Source organism: Molothrus ater, chromosome 23 (genome assembly GCF_012460135.2).
Source record: "Molothrus ater isolate BHLD 08-10-18 breed brown headed cowbird chromosome 23, BPBGC_Mater_1.1, whole genome shotgun sequence".
Taxonomy (NCBI): Eukaryota; Metazoa; Chordata; class Aves; order Passeriformes; family Icteridae; genus Molothrus; species Molothrus ater.
The window spans coordinates 6,798,381-6,825,037 of NC_050500.2; the positions used below are offsets into that span (position 1 = coordinate 6,798,381).

Consider the following 26,657-nt stretch of genomic DNA (forward strand, 5'->3'; position numbering starts at 1 on the left):
GATATTCAACCTAACCCTGCCCTGACACAGCTCCATGCCACTAAAGCCTGAATTAAAAAAGAAAAGAAAGAAACAAAAAGGAAAAAAAAAACCCAGCCTAAACCAAAAGCTTTTGTACACAAGAACCAAGCTCCCAGAACTGTCCTGTCCCTGGACCATGGAAGACTAACACTGGGGTACACCAGGTACAGTGGCTCATCCCAAATTACTCTCTGGCACAATGGCAGCACAGGCAAGAGAACACAGATCTCCTGTTCCTCTAAGTTATCCATTACACCACATTTTGCTCTTTAGCCAAGGACCAGATGCAATTAGGGCACTGGGATAATGAGTACTGGAAACAGCTCAGTCCTATCAAAACCCTCATCTGTGCTGAGCTTCCCCATGTGAGCCATCTCAATCCCAACCACGACACCACTGCTCCCCCAAACCCTGTGAGACAGAACTCACAGTCATCCTTGATGCAGAATTTCTGCCAGTTCACCGTTCTCTGCGTGGCAATCTCTGCACAAGCCTTCAAATGTTCCATCTGCAGGCACAAAGGGATGGGATCAGAGCACATCAGCGCCCCTGTCCCACCAACGCCACCCCGAGGCCCTTTCCCTGCTGCTGCCCGTACCAGGGAGATCAGGGTGTCATACTGCAGGGCAGAGCCTGAGCTGGCTGTCACCACACTGGCCCTCAGGAAGATGCCCTGCTCCTCCAGGAGCTTCTTGATGCCGCGCACGTGCGAGTCCAGCGTGTGCAGGTCCCGCAGCTGCCGGTACTTGTCCTTGGAGCCGCAGATGAACAGCAGCAGCTTGCGCACCTGGCGGCGCACGAACGGCGTCTGCTGGATCATCAGGTACTGCAGGGGGAAGCCAGGGCACAGTGAGCTCACCAGGGACACAGTGACCACCAAAAATGAGGGTATTCTTCCAAAAGGTAAACAGATATGAGATGAGTTCACCCAGCTTTAATTCTGTAAGTCCAGAATAGACACTGCACAGCAGCACTGCACCACTTGCTGGAAACCATCCCTTGTCATCTCCAACCTCAAATAAACACCCAACCAAGGCTAATTAAGAAATCCTAACTCATACTTGTGTAAATGTAAGATAACTTGTTATGTACAGTAGGAAGCAAACTGAGAACACAAACACCAACTATCTCCCTGGTTTCTTTTTTAAGGCCCAAGTACCAACAGCTGAGCATGATGTTACATTTTTCCATCTCACAGCAGGTTTTCTCCCTAAGCTTTGTGGCAGCAACCACTGAGTTTCAAGAAATAACAGCAACCTCATTTTTCATGTATGTTTTCCTACAGATTCCTGTTCAACAGGAATGCACAAAGCCAACAGTTCACCTTCTTTCAAGGGGATTAAAAATACAAGATGGAGCTGAGATCAGCTCTGCAAAAGCTCATCTCTCCCATGAAAGAAATCATTATTGGAGTTTTCTTGTGGAAATCTGCAGGTGTATCAAGTTCTTGCTTACCTCAGACAAAAAGTAGAACCAGGAGTGATCAAAGATGGGTGGGGGGATGCGGGAGTTGGTGTCTGCAATCTTCTTGATCTGGTAGGGCAGGCGCAGCACCATCTCTGTCAGGAGCTGAGTGTAGGCCTCAAAAACGTCTGCAGCATGACCCTGGCAGCAAGAGAAATCCCTCAGGCTCTGAGCACACCCTGTGTGGTGCCATGATGAATGACAGGGTGCCTTCGCTGATTTTTTAAAAACAAGGGATTTCTGCCCCTTTGCAGCCCAAAGAATGCTCCCAAATGATGGAATAAGAACCTGCACAAGGCCTTGAACTGGATGGCAGCTGTGAGGACGCCCTAAGCTAGTCTGGAGTAATAAAGCAGTTCAACTCAGGAGCTTTCAGCTTAGGAGACATTCTTACATTTAATCAGGCTTTTTGCACTGCACCTGTACAAACACCAAACCATGGCATAATGGCACCACGGCAGTGGAACAAGCCTGGGAATTACTGTGGAATTCCCATCCACCACTCCACTTCCTTGGTATCCTAAGTTCAGGAATTCTGCCTGCCAAGCACAGGGAGTCATGGGCTGGAGCAGCTTCCCTTCAGGATGATTAACAATTCCTCCAGGAAGAGCTCCACAGAACTCCTGGGTTAGGAGTGCACCAAGGGATGCAGGGAGAGATGGGAGAGGAGCTGGGCTGCCCTGTGAGAACTCGGAGCACTCCCAGTTGTAACTTTGTACTACAAGATGGATTTTGGTTGGTCTTCTAGGGGCAAACTCCTGGTGCAGGGCTGCTTTCCCAGCTCTGTGAAGCCTCCCCTCAGTGCAGGCCCTGCACAGCTGCCAGCACAGGGCAGGACTCACCTTCACGTACTGGCGGAGGAAGAAGGGGCTCATGTCGGGGGGAGAGGAGGTGGTGTGAGGCTTCAGCAGCTGGCTGGTGGCCACAGGCTCCTCATCGTTCTGCTGGCTCTTCCAGTACTCCAGCAGGGACTTGAGCACGTGCAGACAGTAATCAACAGCACCAGAGCTCAGCAGGGCAGCTGCTGTGGCACTGGAGATCAGGGAGGAAGCCTGGAACACAGGGAAGGAGCTGGATCAGGAACACACCTGGGAACCTGCAGTGGGGAGAGCTGGGGCAGCCCTGAGCAGCTGCTGACAGGTGTGGGCAAGAGAGCAGGTCTGGATGAAACTTTGCAGGCAGCTTTTAAGTTTGGGGTTTGTTTGAGGTTGGGGTTTTTTGGTTTATTTTGTGTTTATGAAAAGCAACTCAAATATTTACAGAGACTCTTTTGAACAAGTGCTTAGTAAAGGAAAACAAATAAAATCTCCTCTTAAGTCTAATCTCCCCTCGACACATGTGCCAGAGGCCACTCTGCTGTGGATTAGACGACTAGGGCTTTCTTCCCTTCTTTTTTTCCCCCTTCTTTTCTTTTTTTTTGTTTTTAAGTTGGGATTTCTATTTGTTTATCTGGGATTTGGCCAGCTGGGCGTGAATCCTGGTAGAGAAAGAGTCCCTGTTGCAGCTGCCGCTCACAGGCTCTGCTCCACCCAGGTATTGCTCCACCTGCATTCTGCAAGACGAGGAGCTTTGATTTCTGTGGGAAGCTCAAGTGAGTAACAAAGGCTGGAGAAAAAGCTACTGTAAATAAAACTATTAAAGCAGCCCTGTAAATCCAAACAAACCCCACAGCTCATAAGCTCATTAAAATTTGATGCAGTTCAGACTAAATTTTTTAACCTCTATGCTTTTTTATTAATCTCCTTCCCACCACACATACTGCTTTTTATGCCTTATTACTGCACCTTTTAGCAACAAATATCTAAGGAATCCTCTTAGCGACTTTTACGTTGACACAGCAGCATATTGCTTTCCAATAATCACATTACAAATCCTCTTTAACCCCTTCAGCACTGGTGAGATGCAAGGGGAAAATCTGCCAGACCGTTTTAAGTACCATCATTAATGTGCTGCCCTGAGCTCAGTCTGGAACCATGCACAAAACAAGAGCATCCAATTGTCTTTACACGGCTGCTTCCTCCAGCCCTACTTTCAGAACTCTTTTTCCACAAGAGCTCAGTAACACTACAGGTTCCCTATAAATTTTTCCAAAGCACTCTCAAGGATGTTTCAGTTTTACACCTGTTATTTCAGTTAGCAGCTTTGTTTTTGATGAACAAAAGCCCCCCAAGCACATCATGGAATCCCAGAATGATTTGGGTTGAAAGGGACCTCTAAGTTCATCCTATTCCACCCTCTGCCATGGGCAGGGACACCTTCCACTGTCCCACATGGCTCCAAGCCCTGTCCAACCTGGCCTCAGACACTTGCAGGGATCCAGGGGCAGCCACAGCTTCTCTGGGCAATCTCCACCCTTACAGGTGTGGGATCTCAGCACATTGTTCCCGATGTCCAGAGATGCCAGGAGAACCCTTGGGGGTCTCAAAAATCATGGAATGTTGCCAAGAGTGTTTGGTGGCTTGATTTTGATCCATCCACAGAAGTAACAAGAGTTTGAGGACAAGAGAATCACTTTAGAGTAAAAGGTGTAAAAGAGACACATTGAGAGGGTGAAATATAGACTTTAAGGTTTTTGGTACAGGGGGGTTATGGAGACAAGATGGAGGGATCAGGGCGTGTCTTGTCCTTCTTCTTCCTTCTTCTTGTCCTCCATCTCCTGTGGTGATGTTGGCACTTGGGGATTGGTTTATGGTGAAGGTGCACTTGCTAACATGGGTGAAAAGCATTGGAAAATAAAGGTAAATATTACGTACGTAGATTTTAGTATAAAAAGACATGACCGCCCCGTGGGTGGTCAGAGAGTGCCTGTGACTGCTTGCAGATCAGACCTCTGTTGGGCAGACAGAAAATTTTGTAGATAAGAAATAATAAACAACCTGAAGACTGAAAAGCTGAAGAGTCCAGACTCATCCTTTGAAACGCGTGCCACCCAAGAACCACCCTACCCGTGTGGGGGCAGAGACAGACAGCCGGACCCGACACACAGGGAAGGATTTCTTCCCAATATTTGATCTAAATTTTCCCTCTTTCAGTCTGACCCTTTCCCCCTTGTCCTGTCACTCCAGCTCCTGATGAAAAGTCTCCCTCTGGCTTTCCCGTAGCCCCTTCAGACCCTGGAAGGTGTTGTGGGGTCTCCACACAACCTTCTCTTCTCCAGGCTGAGCATTCCCAACTCTCCCAGCCTGTCTCCATAGGGGAGGTGCTCCAGTGCCCTCCATGGCCTCCTCTGCACTTGCTCCAACAATTCCCTGAGTTCTCATGTTAAGAACCCCAGAACTGTGAGCAGTGCTCCAGGTGGGATCTTGTGAGAGCTGAGTAAAGGGGGAGAAAATCATCCCCTGACAAAGCAATTTGGAGAATGTACCTCACAAATGGAAGTCTTGGATCCTGACTTGGTCCTGGACATGAAGACACTGAGCAGCCTCATCACCACCAAGTGCACCTCGTTCACAGGGGAGCGCTCGTTCTTCTTGGACACATCCTGCAGGAAAAGACACATCCTGCTGCTCAATCCAGAGCTGAGCAGTGTCCCAAGCCTCTCAAGTTCAGTGCTCTGATCCTCAGGAAGCATTCCTAATTTAAGCTCAAAGAGTAAGACTGAAAAAAGCAGCACAAATGCCTCAACAGAAGGGTAGGCAGTGGCCTGGCTGCCAGAGAACATTCCCACACAAATGAAAAGCTACATATGTCAATCATGCATTTACTGATCATGGCTCTTCTCAGAGTTTAATTCCAGCAAAACAAATTTTCATTCTGGCTCACTTGTGGATGTCAGACCCAGGAAACAGTGGGAGTCCCACTCATGTCATTTTCTACCTTACATGAAAGGAGGCAAGAGGAATAAACTGCCTGACCACATCCACACAGCAATGCTTCTGTGATTTAATTCCTCCAAGGAAAAAAACCTTATCTAGAAGGAGCAAATTCAGAGCATGAGCCCACACTGCACTTTACCTTTTTGTCCATGCCCAGCTCTGCAATCAGCTGGGACAGAAGGTTATCCAAAGCTCCCTTGTCTTTCTCATCCTCCCCATCCAGGTCTGTTGTGAGCATCAGAATAACCTGGGAAAAGCAGTCAGAGAACTATTAGAGGGCAGGTTCCACATTATCAGATACTATTTATCTTTCACAAAACAGCACTGATTTTATCTTGATTTATATGTGTTCTTTCCCAAATCCAGCCTGTGCCTCACATCCTAATATGAACATTCAGCATAAACCCACAAGACCTTCCCAAACACAGTGGAGCTCAAGGATTGGAGCCCTCAGGCTCCTCAGTCAGCTGTAAAGTCACACTGAGAAAGGGCACAAGTCCAGCAAAAACCTGTGGGTAAGGAATGCTTTGCAACAGATGGACTCACACTGTGACTGGGCAGGAAGGAGAAAAGCAATGCAAATAGAAATCAGTGACTGAACTGTTTGATTTGGGTTAAACTCTGAGCCCTCCTCACTCACCTGCATGTAAGGGATGGCCCGGACCCCCCCCACGTTCCTCAGCTGGGGGAGGTTCTGCAGCAGCCTCTCCAGCAGCATCAGCCTGACCATGTGCAGCCTGGGGATTCAATAATCAGCAATCAGACACAGCCCAGAACACACCACACCCAGCAGGGTCTCCAGGAGAGCACTGCAATCTGCCCCAGAAACCCTAAGGCATCAAATCCTCTCAGGGAGGACAGGACTTGCTCAGACTTCACAGGGGAGTGAAGCCAAAGATGCAGAGCACCCCTGACAATGGAGCCCCACTGCCCAGGCCTGGCCACCTGGGGACTGCAACTGCATGGGAACATCCTGCAAATCAGCTCTGGAGAAGGGACTGAGCACCTGCTCCCACAGAATGAAAAGTGCCCATATTCCCAAAGGACACTTCCACATGCTTTTGTCCTAACAGTGAATTTCACAGGCTCCCAAGATTTCAGTGATTCCATGTTAACTAGACTCATGCAGCATTTTTTCATCACTTCCTAGAGGGCAGCAGTTTTGTGGGACACCCCCTGGGTGTGTTTATCACACCACATGATGATTGCACAGAGGGAGCTCTGCCCAGGCTCCCCACAGAACGGGCACAGCCCTGAGCCTTGCCAGAGCTCCAGGAGCGTTTGGACAACATTGGGATGCAGAGGGTGGGATTGTTGGGATGTCTGTGCAGGGCCAGGGGTTGAACTGGATGACATTTGTGGGTCCCTTGCACCTCAGGACACTCCATGATTTTGTAATGGCAGTTTGTTCTAGTCTGTGTTTCTGACTTTCCACTTTGGTTACCCAGCAGTCACAAATCCCACTCCTGGCACTGCAGCCCCTTCCTCTGCAACCTTCCCCCAGAGCACAGCTGTTCTTCCTCAGGAGAAAACAAAGTCTCTTGCCTGTTGCTGGTGTGGACGTCCCCCTCTGCCTCCCCTTCCCCCTCGGAGCCCTCTCCCTCCTGCTGGCCCGTGGTGGTGCTGATGGCTCCCGTGCTGGAGCTGACGCTGCCCGGCCCCGCCGCGTGGCCCTCGGCCGCCGTGTCCCCGTAGGCGCTGCTCCGGCCGGACACTGGGGAGGACAGGAGAGCAGGGAAACACACAAACATCAGCAACCCAACAGGGAAACACACAAAACATCAGCAACTCAACAGGGAAACACACAAAACCTCAGCAACCCAACAGGGAAACACACAAAACATCAGCAACTCAACAGGGAAACACACAAAACCTCAGCAACTCAACAGGGAAACACACAAAACCTCAGCAACTCAACAGGGAAACACACAACATCAGCAACTCAACAGGGAAACACACCCTCAGCAACTCAACATTCTTTGGAATGAATCGTGGTTCAAAGGAGATGCTGGCTTTGGTTCTCTTCTGAAAGCCACAGAGAGGGTGAAGATGCTTTTGTAGAAATCTTTTCTTTGCCACCCTCATCTTTGTAGCCCAAACTGAACTGGTCCCACAGCAGTAATTCAAACTCAGTCAGACAATGCTTGGATGGGCAGAGTGGGCAATCAGATAATTTTTTTAATAAGAGTCTGTGATTATTTTACCTGGGTATCAGTTCCAAACTAAAAAGAGAGTAATTAATCCTATCTCATTCAAACTTAACCAGCAGCAGAGTGAATTGTCTCAGTCTTGCTCTAGGCATTCTGAGAGGCAAGGGCTCTGGGGAGACCTTGCTGTGGCCTCCCATACCTTATGGAGTACTGGGTACTCATGGTACTTATGAAAAGCAGGGAGAGGGACCTGTTATATGGGCAGAGAGTGACAGGACCAGGGGCAGTGGCTTTAAGCTGAACAAGGGCAGGATTAGATGAGATATTAGGGAGAAATTCTTTACTCAGAGGGTGATGAAGCCCTGGCACAGGCTGCCCAGAGAACCTGGGGCTGCCCGATCCCTGCAAGTGTCCAAGGCCAGGTTGGACAGGGCTTGGAGCAAGCTGGGATCGTGGAAAGTGTCCCTGCCTTGGGGTCAGTACAGGATAATCTTTAAGGTCCCTTCCCACCCAAACCATTCTGGGATTCAATGATTCTCTTATTACAGTCCAGCAAAATCTGCTGCAGATTCCACACTTGCAGAGAATCACAAAAGGCAGACAACATCCCATCACAAAAGGCAGACAACATCCCATCACAAAAGGCAGACAACATCCCATCTGTGGGCACTGGGGCAAAACCCACGAAATGACAGATGGCAGCAACCACTGGGAACTGAGATTCTCTCTGTGTCAGGGATCACCCACATGCTCCCATGGTGGGCAAGGCTGTGGCAGCAGGGAGGGAGCAGGGGGTGCAGCAGCAGTGCAGGAGGGGCTGCAGCAGGGAGGGAGCAGGGGGTGCAACAGGGGTGCAGCAGGAGGCTGCAGCAGGGGATGAAGCAGGGAAGGAGCAGGGATGCAGGAGGGAGGGTGCAGCACAAAGGGTGCAGCAGGGAAGGAGCAGGGGCTGCAATAGGGCTACAATAGGGCTACAATAGGGCTGCAATAGGGCTGCAATAGGGCTGCAATAGGGCTGCAATAGGGCTGCAATAGGGCTGCAATAGGGCTGCAATAGGGCTACAATAGGGCTGCAATAGGGCTACAATAGGGCTGCGATAGGGCTGCGATAGGGCTACGATAGGGCTACGATAGGGCTGCGATAGGGCTACAATAGGGCTGCAATAGGGCTGCAATAGGGCTGCAATAGGGCTGCAATAGGGCTGCAATAGGGCTGCAATAGGGCTGCAATAGGCCTGCAGCAGGGCTCACTCACCGCTGTGCTCCCCGGCCACCGAGTCCACGGCGCTGCCGCCGCTCTCCGAGCCCACGCTGCCCCCGTGCTCCGCGGGTGACGTCCGCAGCGTGGAGCCGTCCGTGGCCGCCGTGCTGCCCTCGTCGTCAGAGGCTGGAGCTAAGAGAATAAAGAGAGCTGTTACAAGTAAAAACACTGCCTGGGAACAACCGCAAACGACGCTCTCGCTACCAGGGAAAGGCTGCAGGGACTGGGTTTGGGGTTGGGGATGGCTCCAAAGGGAAAGGGAGCTTGGGGTGAGCAGCAGGAGAGTTAAAGCAGTGTAGGGGAGATATCCCGAGAGGAAAGCTTCTCTGTCAAATACACAGGCATGCACAGTTACTTAAAGAACCACGTCTGGTTGTTTATAAATGCAAGGGAAATACAGCACATGCTTTGTTTTGTCTGCTTTAGTTAAGGAGAGGAAATAACTTCCTCAGAAGTCTACAGTGAGAGTCAATCAAAGCAGGAAAAAGCTGTAAGTACACTCTCAAATATACAAGAAGCCAATAGTAATAACTGACTCTTCCAAACCATATTTGCAGACCAATTTTAAGGCATTACTTAGGTCAGAATGTGAAAAAGAAGCTGCCTTGCAGTGAACAGTTACCTGATGCTGTTGTGTCCGAGAGTGTTCCAGCGTCGAGAGAGGAGGAGCTGGGAGCTTGGCCCGACAGTCCCAAGCTCTGCAGCCCAAGGGCACTGCTGCTGCTCCCTGCAAGCAGAGAACAACTTATGAGCATCCTTCTTTGAGAGAATAAGTTAACTCTGACATTTTCTGTACATTTCATAGTTCTGCTATCTTTGCTTCACTGGTGATGACACCAACAGCTTTGCCTCATTTCTTTCCCAGTTTTCCCAGTTTCCATTCCCTTTTGCCTGCCAACAGTGCCCACATCTGACCTTGCTGATCTTGTTGCAGGCTCAGGGCAATAGCCAACTCCACCATTGTCTCATCATCTGCATCTGGAGGGATATCCAGCATCGGAGGGAATCCCTCTGCTCCAGCCAGGAGAGCCTCCAGAGGAGAAGGATTCCCATTATTCACGTTCTCAGAAGTCTCCAGAACCATGGATTCGGACTATGGAGAGGAAGCACAGTGAGAGCTTTCCCCAGACCACCATCACTGCAAGGTTCATCAGAACTAAATTAACTCAAGTCCTGGCACACTTCAAGGGCTCCAAGGAGAAGCTCTGGACTCACCACCATCTCAAAGTCCCCGTGATCCACCTCACTCTGCTCCTGGCTCTCCTGTCGGATGTGCTCTCCATTTGCTATCCCAGAGCTCTGCAGCTTGTCTTCTGCATCGTCGTCATCATCATCATCCTTATCTCCTGAGTGGCAAAGCAGGAGTTCATAAATGCACAGCTCCTCATCCCATCCCAAACCAGGCTGCTAATGCTGGGAAAAAACCCAAACTGCCCTCAGTTACCAAGAGACTCCTGACACCTACTCGGTGTCAACTTGACTCCTGACACCTCCTGACAATTTGCTTCAATACTGAGAAACCTCTCTTGGATACAGCTCTGATAATTTTGACCTGCACACATCTTTGACTGATTTTTTAGAACCTGAAAACATGCATAGAAATATAACTCGAGATTACTACTCTCTAGATAGAATGATCAGATTTCCCTGTCACTGAAAGGGGAATATCTCAGAGAGATCTCCTTTGTGAATCCCAAAATATCAACCTAAAGGTGAGAGTTTACTAAATAAAAAGGCATTTAGGGGGCAAGGGAGAGCAAAAGAAAGGAAAAAGGCTGATTTAATCTTTTTCAGTCTCAGTTTCTAACCAGACCACTTTATTTCCCTGTCCTTTGTGACCAGTCAAGAAGGCCATGCTGGCTGAAGCAGGGCTGCCCTGGCGTACCCATGGGGGTGTTGCTGCGGGGGGACGATGGCAGGGTCACGTGGCGCCGCTTGTTCCGGGGTCTCAGCACCCTGATCAAAGCTTGCTTGCAGGAAAAGCTCACTGCTGGGTCCTGCAGGGGGAACAGTTCATCATGACACTCCTTCAGCTCTACGTCCTTTTTCACAGCATTTGGGATGATGGCTAAAAATGCACTTGTGACTCTCGTCAGTCATGGTTCATGTAGGACATGAGTCACCTCCCACAAAGCAACATTTGTAATTCCACATGCAGCACATGACAAACATTACCAGAACACAAGGAAAGGGAGAATTCTCCTCCATTCACTTCTGGCTGGGTGGTTTTGGCTGTATTTTGTGTCTGTACTATGTATTTGCATTCTGCCCACATTTAATTTTTTCCCCACTATAGAATCATAGAAGCATTTAGGTTGAAAAAAGCCCTCTGAGATCAAGCCCAACCATAAACCCAACACTGCCAATCCCCCTAACCCATGTCCCCAAGTGGCACATCTACACTTTTAAATCCCTCCAGGGGTGGGGACTCAACCACTGCTCTGGGCAGCCTGTGGCAGGCTGGAACACCCCTTCCACAAAGAAATGTTTCCAGATGCCCAACCTAAACCTCCCCTGGTGCAACTGGAGGCTGAGGCAGAGAAGAACAATGTGACATACTGGGCAAAGTAACATCTGCATGTAGATCTTGGATGCAGTATGGATACAGTCCAGCTCACACGTGCAGTATCCATGGATAATATCCACCAAAGCATTGACTGTAGCTTCAACGTGAGTGAGACCTAGCAGGAATAAAAGCAGGACTGAAATCAGCTCTCTCTGTATTTCAGCACAGAGTGAGGCACTGCAGGAAGCATCTTTTGTTTGCAGACTTCAAGGCACAATGTTAACAGCACAAATACATTGATTTTCAATCCAGACTGAGCCAGCCTTGTCTGTCTGATGGAATATTGTGAACTCCATACACCAGCACCACTGAATATCCTCTAACAGCACCCACAAAGACAAATGTGGGTAAATCAATCATCAGTCCCTTCTTCCTGGCACAATACACGTGTCCCTGAACAAAAGCTTTGATCAGAATCTGCAGCCCCACATCACAAAGCCCTCAGTGCAACACCAGCATTGGAAAGTCATGTTCTCTGCTTACAAACTTAAAACAGGCCCCTTCAGAAGCCACAGGCTTGCCAATAGCAAAGGAAGAGCTCTCCCACCTGGCAGGCAGGCAGGGGCCAGGAAGGCGTTTTTGGGTTTTGATGCATGGAGCTTCCAGAAGTGGTTCACCAGCTGGGTAATGAAGGTGCAGCCCTCTCCTTCCACGTGTTTCTGGGCCTCCTGCCCTTCTTCACTCTCTGCACAGATTAAAAAACACCTCTCAGAAACATGCAGGGGAAAACCTTAATGAGGGTAACACCAAGTTTATTTGAAATGGCTTTGATGTTCTCATCAGCAGGATATCACACACCTACCAAATGTGTCAAATACAGTCTCTGCCACTCTGAACCCAACACCCCAGCACAGCTTCAATTATCACAACAGAAACTTAGAGAAAATTACAGACTTATCTACCTGTTTCCAGCTGTGGCAGCTTTGATTCTGTGTAGTGGACCAGATTGTTGGGTCTCATAATAGCAATGGACCGAGCAGTGATGACCAGCCTCTGGAACACCTCAGGATCGAGGTCCTTTCCTTCTTTGGTAGAGGAAGTCAAATATTGAATGGCTTTGCTTAGCAGTGCTTGATCCTGTAGAGTGAGAGATAGCACAGGCAAAGAAAAACAACTGATTGCAGCATGAGAAAGCAGCTGAAGCACAACCACAGGACAGATCCTGGGGAAATCCAGCACTCCTCATCTAAGGAAGGGCAACCAATCCTAAAAGGTCATAGAATGACACAACCCTGGTGAAACACAGCAGCCAGCAGGGCAGGCAGCAGGAGCTAAAGGGAGATGAGACAAGAGGATTGTGCTGTGTGGAGGAAGGGCTCTCTAGGGCTCTGCTGCACCTCAGCCATGACCTGGCAGGTTCCAGGAGCCCCAAATCCATGCCCTGGGCAGTACCTTGTGGTTGTGGTAGGCTGAACGGCTGGTGTGCAGGCTGGCCAGCAGGCTCTTGGTCTGCTGCTGCACGCTGGAAGGGGCTGGCATGGACAGCAGCACTGTAGCCAGTTCCTGAGCTGCAATCTTATTCTTCTCCTAAGAACAGACAAACCCCATTATTCAGTATATTTACCATCACTCAGTGTACCTACAGCTCCCTTCCCTCAATACCCTTTTGATAGCCTCCCTCCATTTACTACTGACATTTAGGGAACACTTCACATGTCTCCACAAGAAAAGTCCTTTTGAGATTTATGGGCTCCCACCCTGCTGTTTCTGTAAACGAGGTCACTCCGAAGCACAAAAAGCCCACCAGCGCTAAATGCAAATGCCAATTGTCATTCTAAACTAGTTTCAAACGCTTTTGGCTAAGGCAACTTTCAGATCAGTGCTCTGAGCAAAAGGGATGCGGCTCTGCTCCTATCAGGCCCCCGGGGCTGCAGGAGGTAGTGCTGAGCTGGCCCCTCCTCCCCCGGCTCCAAAGCTCAGGAATGTATTCAGAAAGTTACTTGCCTTCTCGTTGACTGGTCCCACAGCAAAGCAGCTTTCCAGCGCTTCTAAAGAACTCACAACTAGCCTGGAGGGAGAGAGGAAAGCAGGCTTGAGTACAGCAACCCTTCTCTCTCCTTAGCACTTTGCTTTATGCAGGCTACAGTCATGAGTAGCTCAGAGACAGCTAACGAATGCCAAGTACAAAATCAAAGCATGATAAAACCTGCCACAGGCACCATGCATATCATTTCATTGTGTTACAGACCAGAGTTAAACCTGGCTCACGCTCACAGACAAACTTAGGACTGCTTTAATAATCCACAGCTGAAAGACAGGGGCTTTTCTCTCCCAAAGAGGATAAAACATTTCCTTACGCAGCCTGCAGCAGGGATAACTTGGATTGTCTTGACAGTCCCAATTCACCATGGCCCCCAGACGTACAGATGACTGCAGATCAAGGCTGGCTATGACACATGGGAAAAAGCGGAACCGACTTTGCTCAGGGAGCAACGTTCTACTCGCTTGCTATTTTCACACAGGTTGCTCTTTCCAATTTGGAGTTTCAGCACAAAATATTCCAGAGGAAAATTAACTCAGAGCACTGGGTGTGACCCCAAGCGAGGGATGCTGAGGTTCAGGCAGGCTGGGAAAACACTTGTCCCGAGGGAAAACCTGATTTACAAGTGGCAGCAAAGTCCCTGTAGCAGCACTCCATGCCCCCAGGTGGAACTACCTGAAATGCCATCTGACACACCAGAAGGAACAGGAAGATACAGGAAAAAGCAGGGAAGAGAGAGCATTAAGGGGAAAAATAGCAGTGTAGGATTGGAAGGTAGAAGGAACAATTGTCTGGTCTGGTGGTGATAAAGAACATCCCCCTCCCCACAGCCACCCTCATAAAGCTTGGAGGGAACAGAAGTGGGATAAAAAGGCACAAGGAAGGAATAAAGCAGAGAGGAGTCTGTCAAATAAGCAACAGTTATGCTGTGTACAGCAAAAAATCTGCAAACCACCTCATCTTTACATTTGCTAAACCATCTGCCATGCAATGACCAGAATGTAAAGAAGCAAATGTCACTTGGAAAACAAAAAAACCCCAGTCACCAAAAGCCACACCATGTGTTCTGTCTCTGACACACACTCATTCGTGCAGAGAAAAGGATGCCATACTAACCGGTCCAGGGTGGTTAGGGACTCAGTGTCAGAACTTTGGGGGAGCAAAGAAAAAGGAAAAAAAAATAAAAATGTGTAAAGCTCACAGAAAAACTCCCTAGAACACATTCTAAGCAAAAGGCAAATTAAATGGGGAAATCAGGAAGCCGGGGAGCGTCAGTCTAAGCAGGGTCTCTACCTGGGCAGCACACACTGGTCTGGAGCAAAACAAAGACAGAGATGAGCCAGGGCACCTCACACAGAGAAGCCAAGCACCACTTAAAGCATCACCCAGGCTTAAATTTGAGTGCAGACACCACATTTGGATAGAAAAGCTGCCTCCTGCCTGCCATCAGCTGTTCCTACTCCAGAGAACCCTTCAGAAGGGAACACCAAATAGGAAGAATATTTTTTTTACATCTGAATTTTTAGAATATAATCCCACTGCTCTGAAAAACCAGAGAGCATGTCTGTGCTGAGAGGGACATCTTGTGGGGATGTCACAGCAGAGGAGGGAAGGAAAGGGAAAATAAACACAGGAAAAAAATCCCATGAACTATTAGACAAAATATTAAAGGATGGCTGAACAGGTCCTTCAACTGGGCCTAAGTGGCACTTCAAGCCCTGAGCCTCTACCAGAGAATTTCAGTCAGACAAACTTAAACACCACTTCCTCACAGCTGAGTAGTGATTGTTTCCTCTGAAATGGTCATTTTTCAGCAGTACCACTTCCTCTTTGCTAAACCATCTGCCATGCAATGACCAGAATGTAAAGAAGCAAATGTCACTGCTTTGATTTGAGCTGTTTCCCTCCTGTCCTTGCTGCTTTTACAACCCTTATGATAGAGATTGTATGAGTTCAAAGGAAAACACAGCATGGACATCAGAAAGAAAGAAAGAAAGAACACAAGTTCTGTTTATTCACTAAATTTATGTCCAGGTCACCCTTGGGGTTTGGCTCTCAGCAGGGATATGGGGGAAAACCCAACACCTTCCCCAGCACAACAGCTCAGCCTGAGGCACGTGGGCTACAAGGCAAGTTGTGGGAGCCACAAGGCTAAAGCAGGGTCACACACAAAGCCCTCCTCAAAACTGAGCTCAACTTCAGAGAGGCCTGACCTTTGTGAGCTCCAGAGACCAAAAAGGGGCCAACTTGAAATGAGAGAATGTACCAGGGCAGCAGGAATTGCTTTGAGCTCCTCGAGACTGCTGAAATATGAACTAGGCAGCACAAGCAAGCACACAGATCTACCCATCTACTGCACCAGATCAACCAAGAGCCACCACAAACCCTCCTACCAAGATAATCAACCCCTGTTTTCAGCTGTTGCTGTGTAAGGCAGTGAGAACAACTCACTAATACCCTCCAGTTCTCCAAGTCAGGAAAAGCACCCAAGTGCCCACCACAACAACAACAACCCATTTCCAAGGAGAAATAAGGGAAAGACTGTGGAAATACCTCTCCAGGACAGTCCCACTGGCAGCAGCAGGGGCAGCTGACTCGGCGTCCCCAGTGCCGTTCCCCTGGTTGAGGTTGGGGGGACACACGTTGCTCACGGAAGCAGACGGGAAGTCCTCGGGGGGCTCGTCAGGCCAGCCAAACTGCTCCTTGGTTTTGCCATAAATTTTTATGGAATCCATCATGGTGACTCCAGCAGGATCCACAGAAGCCCCAACTGTAGCGATGAGAGAAATTTCTTAAAAACTGTGAGAACTGTTGCTTTTGGATACAAACCAGCCTCGTTTCACAGGACCAGGACAGCAATTACACTGCCATTAACACACAGCCACTGACAGTTGTCACAGACACATTTTATGAAAAATCCTTTCCTTAGGATTTTTTCTCCTGAGAAGCTGAGAGGCCTCAGGAACAAAATGTAACCAATGGTTATCTGCTGCTGTGGAATGCAACAGGTGCATCTGGGATTGGGCTCATGGGGTTGTTTCTAATTAATGGCCAATCACAGTCAGCTGGCTCGGACTCTCGGTCCCAAGACACAAGCCTTTGTTATTCCTTTCTTTTCTATTCTTAGCTAGCCTTCTGATGAAATCCTTTCTTCTATTCTTTTAGTATAGTTTTAATATAATATGTATCATAAAATATTAAATCAAGCCTTCTGAAACATGGAGTCAGATCCTCATCTCTTCCCTCATCCTAAGACCCCTGAGAACACCATCACAGACACTGCCATCTCCTTTGCAAGGCCACTTTCCTTCTCTCACCTCAGCACAAAATCATTGAGCTGAACTACAGAACGTTCACTCACAGCAGCAAGAAACTGGGCCATAAATAAAATTACCAAATGCTCAGAGTTCCCCCCTCAGACCGTGTTTGCAGTCAGGGCAAACGAATGGACTGTGGCAACTGCCAGCTGTGAGGTGAAGCAGCTTCATCCACCCAAAGCAGCCCAGCAGCTGGGCAGAGCAAGCAGGGCAGCCAGCCTTACTGAAGATGGTGAGTTTCTTGTCAGCCTGCAGGGCCTCCTCGCGGGTGAAGGGGAAGTCGAACCAGCGGGCGCGGGTCATGTTGAGCTGCATGGTGCGGCCGAAGATCTCCAGGTAGGAGGGGGCTCGCTCGATGGCCTGCGTGCCGATCTGGATGCGCATGCCCGTCATCACCATGGTGCTGTTGTTGTTGGTCACTTCAATGGTGAAACCCCCAGGCTGCAGAGAACAAACCACAGCTCAAAAACGCCCTCTGAAGCCAAGGACACTGTGCAGAGGTGCCTCCACTGTTTACTGAATTACACAATCAGAGAATCACAGAATGACTAGGTTGGAAGAGACCTTCAAGATCATCAAGTCCAACCCATGCCCTAAACACCTTAACTAAACCCTGGCACCAAGTGCCACATCCAGTCTTTTTCTAGACACATCCAGGGATGGTGACTCCACCACCTCCCCAGGCAAACTATTCCAATATTTTATCACTTTCTGTGAAATACTTCTTCCTAATTTCCAACCTGTATTTCCCCAACACAGCTGTGTCCTCTGGTTCTGCTAGTTCCTGGAGGAAGAGACCAACCCCACCTGAGCACAGGCACCTTTCAGGAGCTGTAGAGTGATAAAGTCACCTCTGAGTCTCTTTTCTCCAGGCTGAGCACCCCCAGGTCCCTCAGTTGTTCCTCACAGGGTTTGTGTTCCCAGCCCCTCTCCAGTCTCGTTGCCTCCTCTGGATGTGTCTCAATGTCCTTCCCAAACTGAGGGCCCAGAACTGCACACAGTGCTCAAGGTGAAGCCTCAACAGTGCCAAGTACAGGGGCAGAATGAGCTCCCTGCTCCTGCTGGCCACACCATTCCTGATACAGGCCAGAAGCCATTTGCCTTCTTGGCCACCAGGGCACACTGCTGGCTTGTGTTCAGTCTGTTGTCAACCAGTACCCCCAGGTACAGCACATGTGCGGGGTCATTTGAACACAGCAGACTCCTTAAGGCAAGGCATGGTGACAACATGAACAGTAATGTCACCCACAAGCCCAAAGAGTCCCCAGACTGCCCCACTCACCTTTGTGTTGGCCACGTACATGCCCGTGGAATTGAGCCGGTGCTTTATCTGCTGGGCATTGTACACCTGCAGCAGGTCATTGCCCCCGAACTCCACGTCTGTCAGCTGCTGGTTGTGCTCAAAGAAGTCAATGGGGAAGTTCACCTGGCTGGATGTGCGAGTTGCTAAAAGGGGAAAGAGATCTTTATGACAAAAGGTGTTCTAAACAGGCAAAGTTGTGGTAAAAAACCTGCAGAAACAACTCGCCTCCTTTGGAAAGTGTTTCTGTATGCATCTGTTGTATTTTTTACTACTCAAACTTATGAAGAAGAAGGTGAAAAAGAAGGACTAGTCTCTGTCTTAAAACTTCTATCTTGTTTTCATATATTACTATATTTTAAAATTTCAAACTCTAAGTTTTCTATTATGTGATACTATACGCTTTTATTTAAACTATGCACTAATAATCTTAGTTTTTTTATTTAATTTTGGAGGCCTTCTCTACACCTTCAGGTCAAATGTAGTGTTCTTTTGAGGCTCAATGCCTATCAGTGCAGAAAGCCTAAAATTCTCAATAACCAGGGTTCCAACATCCGTCTATGGAAACATTTTATCCACTCAGCCAGTACTTATGTAATTGTCAGAATGAGTGTTGTAAGTATTTAGATGATGTAGATCAATCATTACATCTCCATTAGTGTCCTGGATTGCAAGGTAAGTGTGTATTCTATTTGCCATCTGTTAGAGGTGGGGCAGTTCTGTTCATGGGGCAGTTTTCTTTATCTCTCCCACAGCCAATCCTCCCTCCAGGAGATCTCTGCTGTCCATGGCCACTGAGTGTCCCTGCAGGGCTGATCCAATCCCATCATCCCATGGGGAGATGCTGCACCCAGGGGAGGAGCCAAGCATTCCTACCTGGGTACAATCTGAGATTTGGGACAGCAGGGCAGCCTTTGCCCGGTGCATTCCCAGAGGAGCAGCCTTCTTCTCCACTGTATTCACAGAGGAAGACCAGGCCCATCTAATCTTCAGAGGAACCAGGCCCATCTAATCTAATCTAATCTAATCTAATCTAATCTAATCTAATCAATCACTGAATCTTCAGAGGAAGACTACACCCTTCTACAGGATCCCTGCTCCAACAGAAGCACAGCTGGCACTGCAGGAGGGCTGAGCCACCATTGAATGGGACTGCTGCCACCATCCTGACCCACAGGGGGTCAGGTCCTGTTCTGACTCTGTCAGTGGTGGTTTGTGTTACTGCATTGTTTATTTTATTCTTTTTTATTTTCTTCCCTAATAAAGAACGGTTCTTCCTGCTCCTATACCTTTGCTTGAGAGCCCTTTAATTTCAAATTTATAACAATTCAGAGGGAGGGGTTCACATTTTCCATTTCAGGGGAGGCTCCTGCCTTCCTTAGCACACACCTGTTTTTTCAATCCAAGACACATTTTGGTGCCTTGATCCTGTTCTATTAACAGGAGAGAACTGCCACACCTCTAGCAGATGGCAGACAGAACACACACTTATCCACAGTCCAGGACAGCGAGTGACAAAGGTGACGTGAGGAGCCCTTACTGATGGCGGCTGCCTTGCGCTTGCGCACGGGTTTCATGATGCTGATGACGCTGCTGGGCTGCAGAGAGGGCTGCAGCCAGTAGGACGTGTTCTCCACGTTGGCCATGTAGATCCTCAGGCTGCCATCCTCACACAGCAGGATCATGGTGGTCCTCTGCTGCTCGTTGCAGGCCGTGTGACGGATGGCCACCATGTCCTGGATCTGCAAAGCAAGGCGAGGCAAGGGCTTGGCAACTCTCGCTTGGAGGAACAAACTCTTTGTATTAGAAAAGCTGCCAAGACTGGAGATCTGGTTGATAGAACAACAAGAAACCAAATGTTAAGAGTCAGAAACACAGGGAACCCTGACTAACCTTTGCTTTGGCTGGCAAGGTCTTAATCTCCTGGATGAGGAAGGTGTCTGGCTTCACCATCACCACCAGTGGGACACCCGTGGTCTGCTGGACACAGCACACCAGGCCAGGGTGGTTCATCACCTCAGACCACTGACACAGGGCTGGAGAAGTCTTACTGCCACCGTTGGAACTGCAAGAGACAAAGGGCACAATGACATTCACCTAAGGAGCAGCACAAGGAAAACCACACGAATTTCATTGTGCTCAAATCAGTTAAAACTTTGTCCTGAGCAGGGGTTCAAGCACTGCATCAATGAATAGTGTCTGGTTTACAGGTGAGCAACCTAAAACAGTCACCACAGTGGGCAGAAACCACAAGCATCCCAGTCCTCAGCTGATCCCTACCCTGCAAACTCAAGGAAAATCTGGCTTAGTGTTGCATTTTATGCCCCAAATCAAGGAGGCAATTTTTAAATGGCTTTCAGCAATGATTTTATCTGAATGGATGAACAGTTTCATGTTTCAACACACCCAGCAGCAATAAGCAAAGACCAGTGCAGGAGAATAAGTGTCTGCTCACTGGAAAAAGTGGAAACAGAGCTGTTGCAGTGTGGTTTCCTGTCTCACCTATCCTATCCCCCTCAGGTATGCCAACCTTTCCCCCTCCCCCTTTGCCCTCCTGCCTAGGAGCTTCCCATCAATCTTAAACCTTCCAGCAAGGCGTCCTGTGATTGGCAGATGCCCCCCAGGCCTGGGCTCATTGGTTTGTCCCAGCGTCCACATCCCCTGGCCCTTCCCCTGCTCACACCTGGTTGGCCCTCACCTGTCTGTACCCTCCCCCTGTCCCCGGGGCTTAAAAAGGACACGAGACCATGTGGTCGGGGTCTCTGCTGTGGGTCGGTCTCTGCCGTGGTTCTGTCTCTGTCTGTCTGGAGCTGTTACCACATTCAGAAATCTACCACGCTACAATAAACTCTGGGTCTAAGCTACACGGCAGAACCCGCTCCTTTTCTCTTCATTGTTGTCTGAACCTTTTCCACCAAAGGTAAACTGAGTTCCTATTTTGCCTGGACTTGTTCTGAGCACCCAGCTGCAGCACCCAGCCGGCCAAAGGCATCTCTGGGGTGAAAAACGCCACAGCTGCCGCCTTTGGTCCAGCAGCGAGGCCAGACGAAGCCAGGCAGGACACACCCCGAAACACTGGGTGTCGAATATTTAATACAGAGCTGCAAAAAGACTAAGCCAAACTCAACTGGAGTTTAGGAGCTCTTGGAACCTGACCTCCTTCAGAGCCCACTCGTGCCAGTGGCTTTGTGTCAGGCCAGTGAAGAGCCTGTGGCCTGAGTGCCCAGCACTGCGTAGCAGAACACACAATAAAACTGTCTTTTTCTTGCCACATTCATAGAGTAAGAGATTGGTTTCCCTCAAGGGAGTCAGAAAATCAGCCTTAACATGCACAATGCACAAGGTCCACTGCAGCAGTGGTGCTGAAAGGAAACAAAGGCTCCCTCCTCGGCCGCCTGGGTGAGGGCGGATAATCCCATCGGTTCCAGCGGCTGCACCTCGGGCAGCTCACTCTGGGCAGCTCCCCTGCTCTGCAGACACCTTTCTGCTCTGAAATCCTGCTGGGAGGACAAAATGCATGCGTGGCCCACTGCTGAAACAGCCAGCTTTGGTTTCTAATTATCCTGCAGCCGGGATATCATGGAATTCCTGACCCACAAGGATCATCCAAGTCCATTAGGACACAAGGACCATGAAAAGTAGCAAGAAATATCAGCCAACAGGGAATTTTCACCACACAGTTTGGCCCTTCAGAACTGGGTTGTTTAATAATAAGCAATATTTATTACAAAAAGAAGGCAATAAAAATGCAAGGAGTGTCCCCCAGGATCCTCACCTCTTGATGTTAATTGGGAAGAGCCGCTGCACTTCCAGGCTGGCCCGGCTGATGGTGGCTGCAAAGGATTTGCCTTGGCAGTAGCTGAAGAACAACATCTGCAGCACGTGGGAGTAATAGACTGACACCCCCCCTCCTGCCACCTGGCCATTGCTGTCCTGGGGGATCCAGAGAAATGCCAACATTTAACATAAACACAAATATCCCCACACACTCTGTCAGGCTGTTAAATTTGCGATGGAATTATTCCCAAAGCCGCCCCTCCTCCCCAGCAGTGAGAGAACAGAGCCCTACATGACAATTTTCTAAGCTGAACTCCTGGGTGAACTCATCCATCAGACACTTCAAAGGCTCTGGGAGGGGATGCTGAGCCTGCACACCCGGAGGCTGTAGGTAACACCCAGAGCTGCTGCAGCTGTGAGCCTCAGCTCTGTGTGACAGTGTCACATGGAGCATCCCCTGGATGCCCAGCTCATAAAAGACCTTCCTGAGAGCCTCCTTCTCATCTATTCCTGTTTTGAAGCAGGCTAGGGCAAAAACACTGGAGAGATTTGAAAGGTCATCCTCAAGAGAAGAAACAAAGGCTGACTGCAGCTCTCCAGCCTCAGCCATGGTGATTTATCCCTTCTGCTCCTGCACCTTTGGAGTGCCTTGCTCTGAGAACAGCACTGCTCTGAAGCCATCTCCCTGCTGAGAAATCCTGCTGGGCATGACTTCAGAGCCAGCCATGGAAAACATGCTCCATTTTCTAGATGAAAGGATCAAGGGGTTTAATTTTCACCCCCACCTCCTTTTACTGTAAGGATATTTCTCTCTTTAGAGGAATGAGAAAGCTCCTTGATCTAGATCAGGGGGCTTAAAAGGAGAAGGAAAAAAAGAAAGAAACTTCTGCCTTCAAATGGAAGATGCAAAAAAAGAGAGAAAGGGAAGTCACCAGCACCTTCAGGTCCTCGTGGTTGACTTCAAGCACATTGGTGACATAGAAGGGCCCGTGCTGGGCACTGCTGGCCTCCTCCATGAGCTGTGTGTAGATGTAGCCAGCAGAGGACATGATCACAATGATGTTCTTCCCCTCCTCGTTGAACAGGAAAGTGACATCCCTGATTTTGGAACTCGGTAGGAGGAAGTAGAAAGTTGGACTCAAGGCATCTACTGAGAGGTCATAAATCTGTGGGAAGAACATAGGAAATAATTAACCACAATGATTATCAAGGCAGTAATTAACTGCTACGATACAAAACAGTGCAAATGAGCAAGAGCTGAGATGAGGGAATCCCCATGAGATTGGGGATTTTACAGTTACAGTTTGGGGCTTTTTTCCTCTTCAAGTTCTTTGGGTTTGCTTTTCCTTGCAAGAAATATCCCAAATTTATATTTCCAATTCATTTCTAAGAATTTTACCACATTCTCCCACATGCAACTCCCCGAGGATCCAGACTCTGGTGCCTGCCAGAAGCTGTATAATCAACAGCTCATGGCCAGACATACCTTCACAAAGTCTGCAGTGACAATGGCCAGCTCTGTTTGGGATCCTGGCAGCCACACGGCTTTGATGATGAAATTCCCAGTGGCCAGTTGAGGATGAAGCACCAAATGATCAGAGACTGAGCCAGAGCTGCTGAATGTTAACACATGGCAATCCTGAGTAATGGAGAAAATTGGTTAAATATTAAAACAAAGTGTTCACAAATATTTGAAGCCAAGAATGGACTTAAAAGTCAGCATTTCTCTTACGGCAAAGAATGATTCAGAGAATTTAAATCTCAATTTCCTGCATTGAAGATAAATGACATGAAGATTTGAAAAGAAAAAGCTACAGAGAGCACAGCTTTTTTTCTCAGCTAAGTAACACATATGTAGATTCTGCACTGGGAAAGCTGAATCTAAATTTGGGGGAATACAAAAAAGAGGAGTCCTTGCCAAAGAACACTAATTGTTACAGACTAGTTTTAACACACTAAGTTTGGGTGTGTTTTGTTTAAAGACAAGAGCCAAACACTGGCTCTTGTCTTAAAAGAAAACCAGCTTAAATACATTAAGAAATACTATTTCAAGGCACTGTCTCATTCATTATATTGTTCATCCAGGTCCTGCTTCTTTTACCTTATCTCTCTAGCAGGAAAGTGCATCAGGAGCTGAATTAGTGACAGAACTTTGGAGGCAGCTCCATGCTAACTCCTCAGAGGAAACAAACACAGCTGGCTTTCAGCTGATGTTTGCAGCTCCTTGGAAAAGGGTTTGGCAGGCACTCACCTTCAGCCCACACACAGCCAGGTAGTCCTCCTTGCAGGGATTCCCAGTCAGGCTCAGCACAGTGAACGGGACGGGCGCCGATGCCAGGCGGGTGAGGGTCAGCTTCCTTTTGCTGGAGTCAGCTTGTTTCAGCAGGGCTGAGAGCTGGAGCACTGTGATCTGCACCACAGAATGAGCTCAGTTATCTGACTGCAACTGGGGGGAGTCAGGCATTTCAGTTCCAGATCCCACAGTTACAGAACCAGAACCACAGTCTGAGCTTGGTTATCTGACTGTAACTGAGGGGAGTCAGGCATTTCAGTTCCAGATCCCAGTTACAGAACCAGAACTACAGTCTGAGCTTGGTTATCTGACTGTAACTGGGGGGAGTCAGGCTGGATTTCAGTTCCAGATCCCACAGTTATTCAGTTGATCCTGAATCAGAACCACAGAATCATCAAGGCTGGAAGAGATCCATGAGATCACTGAGTCCAACCATCACCCCAGCACCACCATAATCACCCCTAAACCACTTCCCAAGTGCCATGTCCAGACACCTCCTGAACAATTCCAGAGTTGGTGACTCTACCACCTCTCTGTGGAACCTATTCCAATGTCTAACCAACCAGACAAATTTTTGTTTATAGTAACTAATTGGAACCTCCCTTGGTGCACCTTAAGGTCATTTCCTCTTGTCCTTTCACTGAATCATGGACACCCACCTGACTCCAGCCTCCTCTCAGGTGGCTGCAGTGAGGTGGGTGATGGCAGTGAGCTGTTCTCACTGGTCCTGCTGCAGGAACTCTTTTTCCCTAACAGTGTTTCCTACAAGAGGTTCTCCATAGCTACACAACACTTCACACCAGATCTCAAGATGGGCAGAATAAACCACAGCCCTGCCTTTTCCTCAGCACTGTTCCCTGTCCCCAGGGAACACAGTGGCTCCAGCACTGTTACCCCTCCCTTGGGAACCCACTGGCTCCAAGCATTGCTCCACTTCCCTTGAGAACCCCAGGAACCAGCACTGCTTCATTTCCCTGGGAACCCAGTGGCTCCAAGCACTGTTCCACTTCCCTTGAGAACGCCAGGATCCAGCACTGTTCCCTTTCCCTGAGAACCAGCAGCTCCAGCATTGCTCCACTTCCCTCAGGAATCTTGGGATGCAGCACTTTTCCATTTCCCTGGAAACCCAGCGCTGTTCCATTTCCCTGAGAGCCCAGTGGCTCCAGCACTGCTCCATTTTCCTTGGAAACCCCAGGATCCAGCACTGTTCCATTTCTCTTGGGAACCCTGGGATCCAGCACTGTTCCCTTTCCCTAAAAGCCCAGTGGCTCCAGCACTCCTCCATTTCCCTGAGAGCCCAGTGGCTCCAGCACTCCTCCATTTCCCTGAGAGCCCAGCAGCTCCAGCACTGCTCCATTTCCCTGAGAGCTCAGTGGCTCCAGCACTGCTCCATTTCCCTGAGAGCCGAGCGGCTCCAGCACTGTTCCCCTTCCCCCAGGAGGATCCAGGGCTCTGCTGGGGCTCACCTTGCCCTTCTCGTGGCTGACAGCCAGGTGCTGGCGGCGGCCGTGGGGCGAGGACAGCACGCACATGGCCACACGCCGCAGCACGTGCGCGCTGATCAGCTGCCGGATGGTCTGGCCCTGGTCCCCGCTGTAGTTCATGCGCACGTTCTCAAAGGCGCCTTCCTGCGAGCCCAGGGTGGGGACCTGAGCCAGGGAAAGCATCCAGAGGGTGTCACTGCAATGTCTCTGTTTCAAAGCCACTCCCCCCATCCACACTCTGTTAATTCCTTTTGTTCATACCATCAGCTGATCAGTCATTTCTACAGATTTGTCCAAAGTGTGGAGCTCGCTGAGAGCCTGCTGGGCACGGCTGCTGCTCCCCATGGCTGAGGCCTGCTGGAAGTTGACCTGGATGGCATCCATCAGGAAATTCAGCATCTCCAGCACCAAAGGTGCAAAGGAAAAGTTGGCCTACAAGAAACAGATCAGGCAAATGAGATGCTCCTGATGGGAGCTGCATACAAACTGCTTTTTAAAGCCTGACACCCCTTTTTGACCCTCTCATCTCAGCTTACAGCTAACTCAGCCTGCCCAAGATCCTCACAATAACCCATCTCTGTTTAGCAGCTGACAATTATACCTGGGACTGCAGCTCCTCTCGACAGCCCTCCACGTTTCTGCACAGGCTGCTCTTCTTGGGCTTCTCCTCATCAGGGCCCTTGCCCTCGCTGATGGTGACCTTGGCCTTCTCAGCTGGGGACGTGCTCGCGTGGCGGATGACGCTCTCGGGCACGCGGGGCTCGCTCTGGAAGGCTGATTCCTTCATGGTAGAGCTCATCCCACTGCTGGGAGTTCTCTTCACCAACGCCTGGGAACGACAGAGTAACACTAAAATCCCAAACCAGGCTGAACCCTGGCTACTGATGAAGTGAACACAGATTGCAAGAGAAGCAATTTGAGCAGAGTTCTAAAGAAATAACATCCTGCACGTGACTCTCCACCCAAGGATTAAGGATTTTCCATATTTAAGATATAATTATTTCATTTGCTGCTAGTGGAAAACACAGGAAAAGGTGTTCTTTGCTGTGCAGCAAATTTTTTAAAGGCAGGTGGAATCCCAGGAGTCACTAGGACACAGATTTACCAATGCTCTTATTTGGTGCAAAAAAAATTAATTTCCAGGCAAGCTATAAATTCTGAGGGTTCATTATAAAGTCAAAGCCTTCAAGTCTTAGCACTCCTGCGTACACAAATCCTGACATAACTT

At 49.0% G+C, this 26,657-nt stretch overlaps 1 protein-coding gene across 1 annotated transcript in view; it reads right to left on the minus strand.

Annotated features, from left to right (window-relative positions):
• The window catches only part of UBR4 (ubiquitin protein ligase E3 component n-recognin 4), a 93,646-nt gene that overhangs the window by 43,397 nt on the left and 23,592 nt on the right, over nt 1-26,657 (minus strand). The window contains exons 38-68 of the mRNA XM_036396068.2: nt 26,031-26,258; nt 25,691-25,861; nt 25,412-25,594; nt 23,904-24,062; nt 23,139-23,291; nt 22,591-22,818; nt 21,651-21,808; nt 19,769-19,940; nt 19,416-19,617; nt 17,858-18,021; nt 16,800-17,016; nt 15,812-16,028; nt 14,375-14,407; nt 13,222-13,285; nt 12,670-12,804; nt 12,180-12,354; nt 11,825-11,962; nt 11,271-11,392; nt 10,597-10,708; nt 9,927-10,057; nt 9,627-9,804; nt 9,334-9,438; nt 8,706-8,843; nt 6,846-7,014; nt 5,941-6,037; nt 5,440-5,547; nt 4,850-4,966; nt 2,328-2,537; nt 1,477-1,626; nt 620-847; nt 451-529 (exon numbers count right to left, since the gene is read on the minus strand). Coding sequence (XP_036251961.1) covers nt 451-529; nt 620-847; nt 1,477-1,626; nt 2,328-2,537; nt 4,850-4,966; nt 5,440-5,547; nt 5,941-6,037; nt 6,846-7,014; nt 8,706-8,843; nt 9,334-9,438; nt 9,627-9,804; nt 9,927-10,057; nt 10,597-10,708; nt 11,271-11,392; nt 11,825-11,962; nt 12,180-12,354; nt 12,670-12,804; nt 13,222-13,285; nt 14,375-14,407; nt 15,812-16,028; nt 16,800-17,016; nt 17,858-18,021; nt 19,416-19,617; nt 19,769-19,940; nt 21,651-21,808; nt 22,591-22,818; nt 23,139-23,291; nt 23,904-24,062; nt 25,412-25,594; nt 25,691-25,861; nt 26,031-26,258 — 4,741 coding nt within the window. The remainder of the gene's footprint in view (nt 1-450; nt 530-619; nt 848-1,476; nt 1,627-2,327; nt 2,538-4,849; nt 4,967-5,439; nt 5,548-5,940; nt 6,038-6,845; nt 7,015-8,705; nt 8,844-9,333; nt 9,439-9,626; nt 9,805-9,926; nt 10,058-10,596; nt 10,709-11,270; nt 11,393-11,824; nt 11,963-12,179; nt 12,355-12,669; nt 12,805-13,221; nt 13,286-14,374; nt 14,408-15,811; nt 16,029-16,799; nt 17,017-17,857; nt 18,022-19,415; nt 19,618-19,768; nt 19,941-21,650; nt 21,809-22,590; nt 22,819-23,138; nt 23,292-23,903; nt 24,063-25,411; nt 25,595-25,690; nt 25,862-26,030; nt 26,259-26,657) is intronic.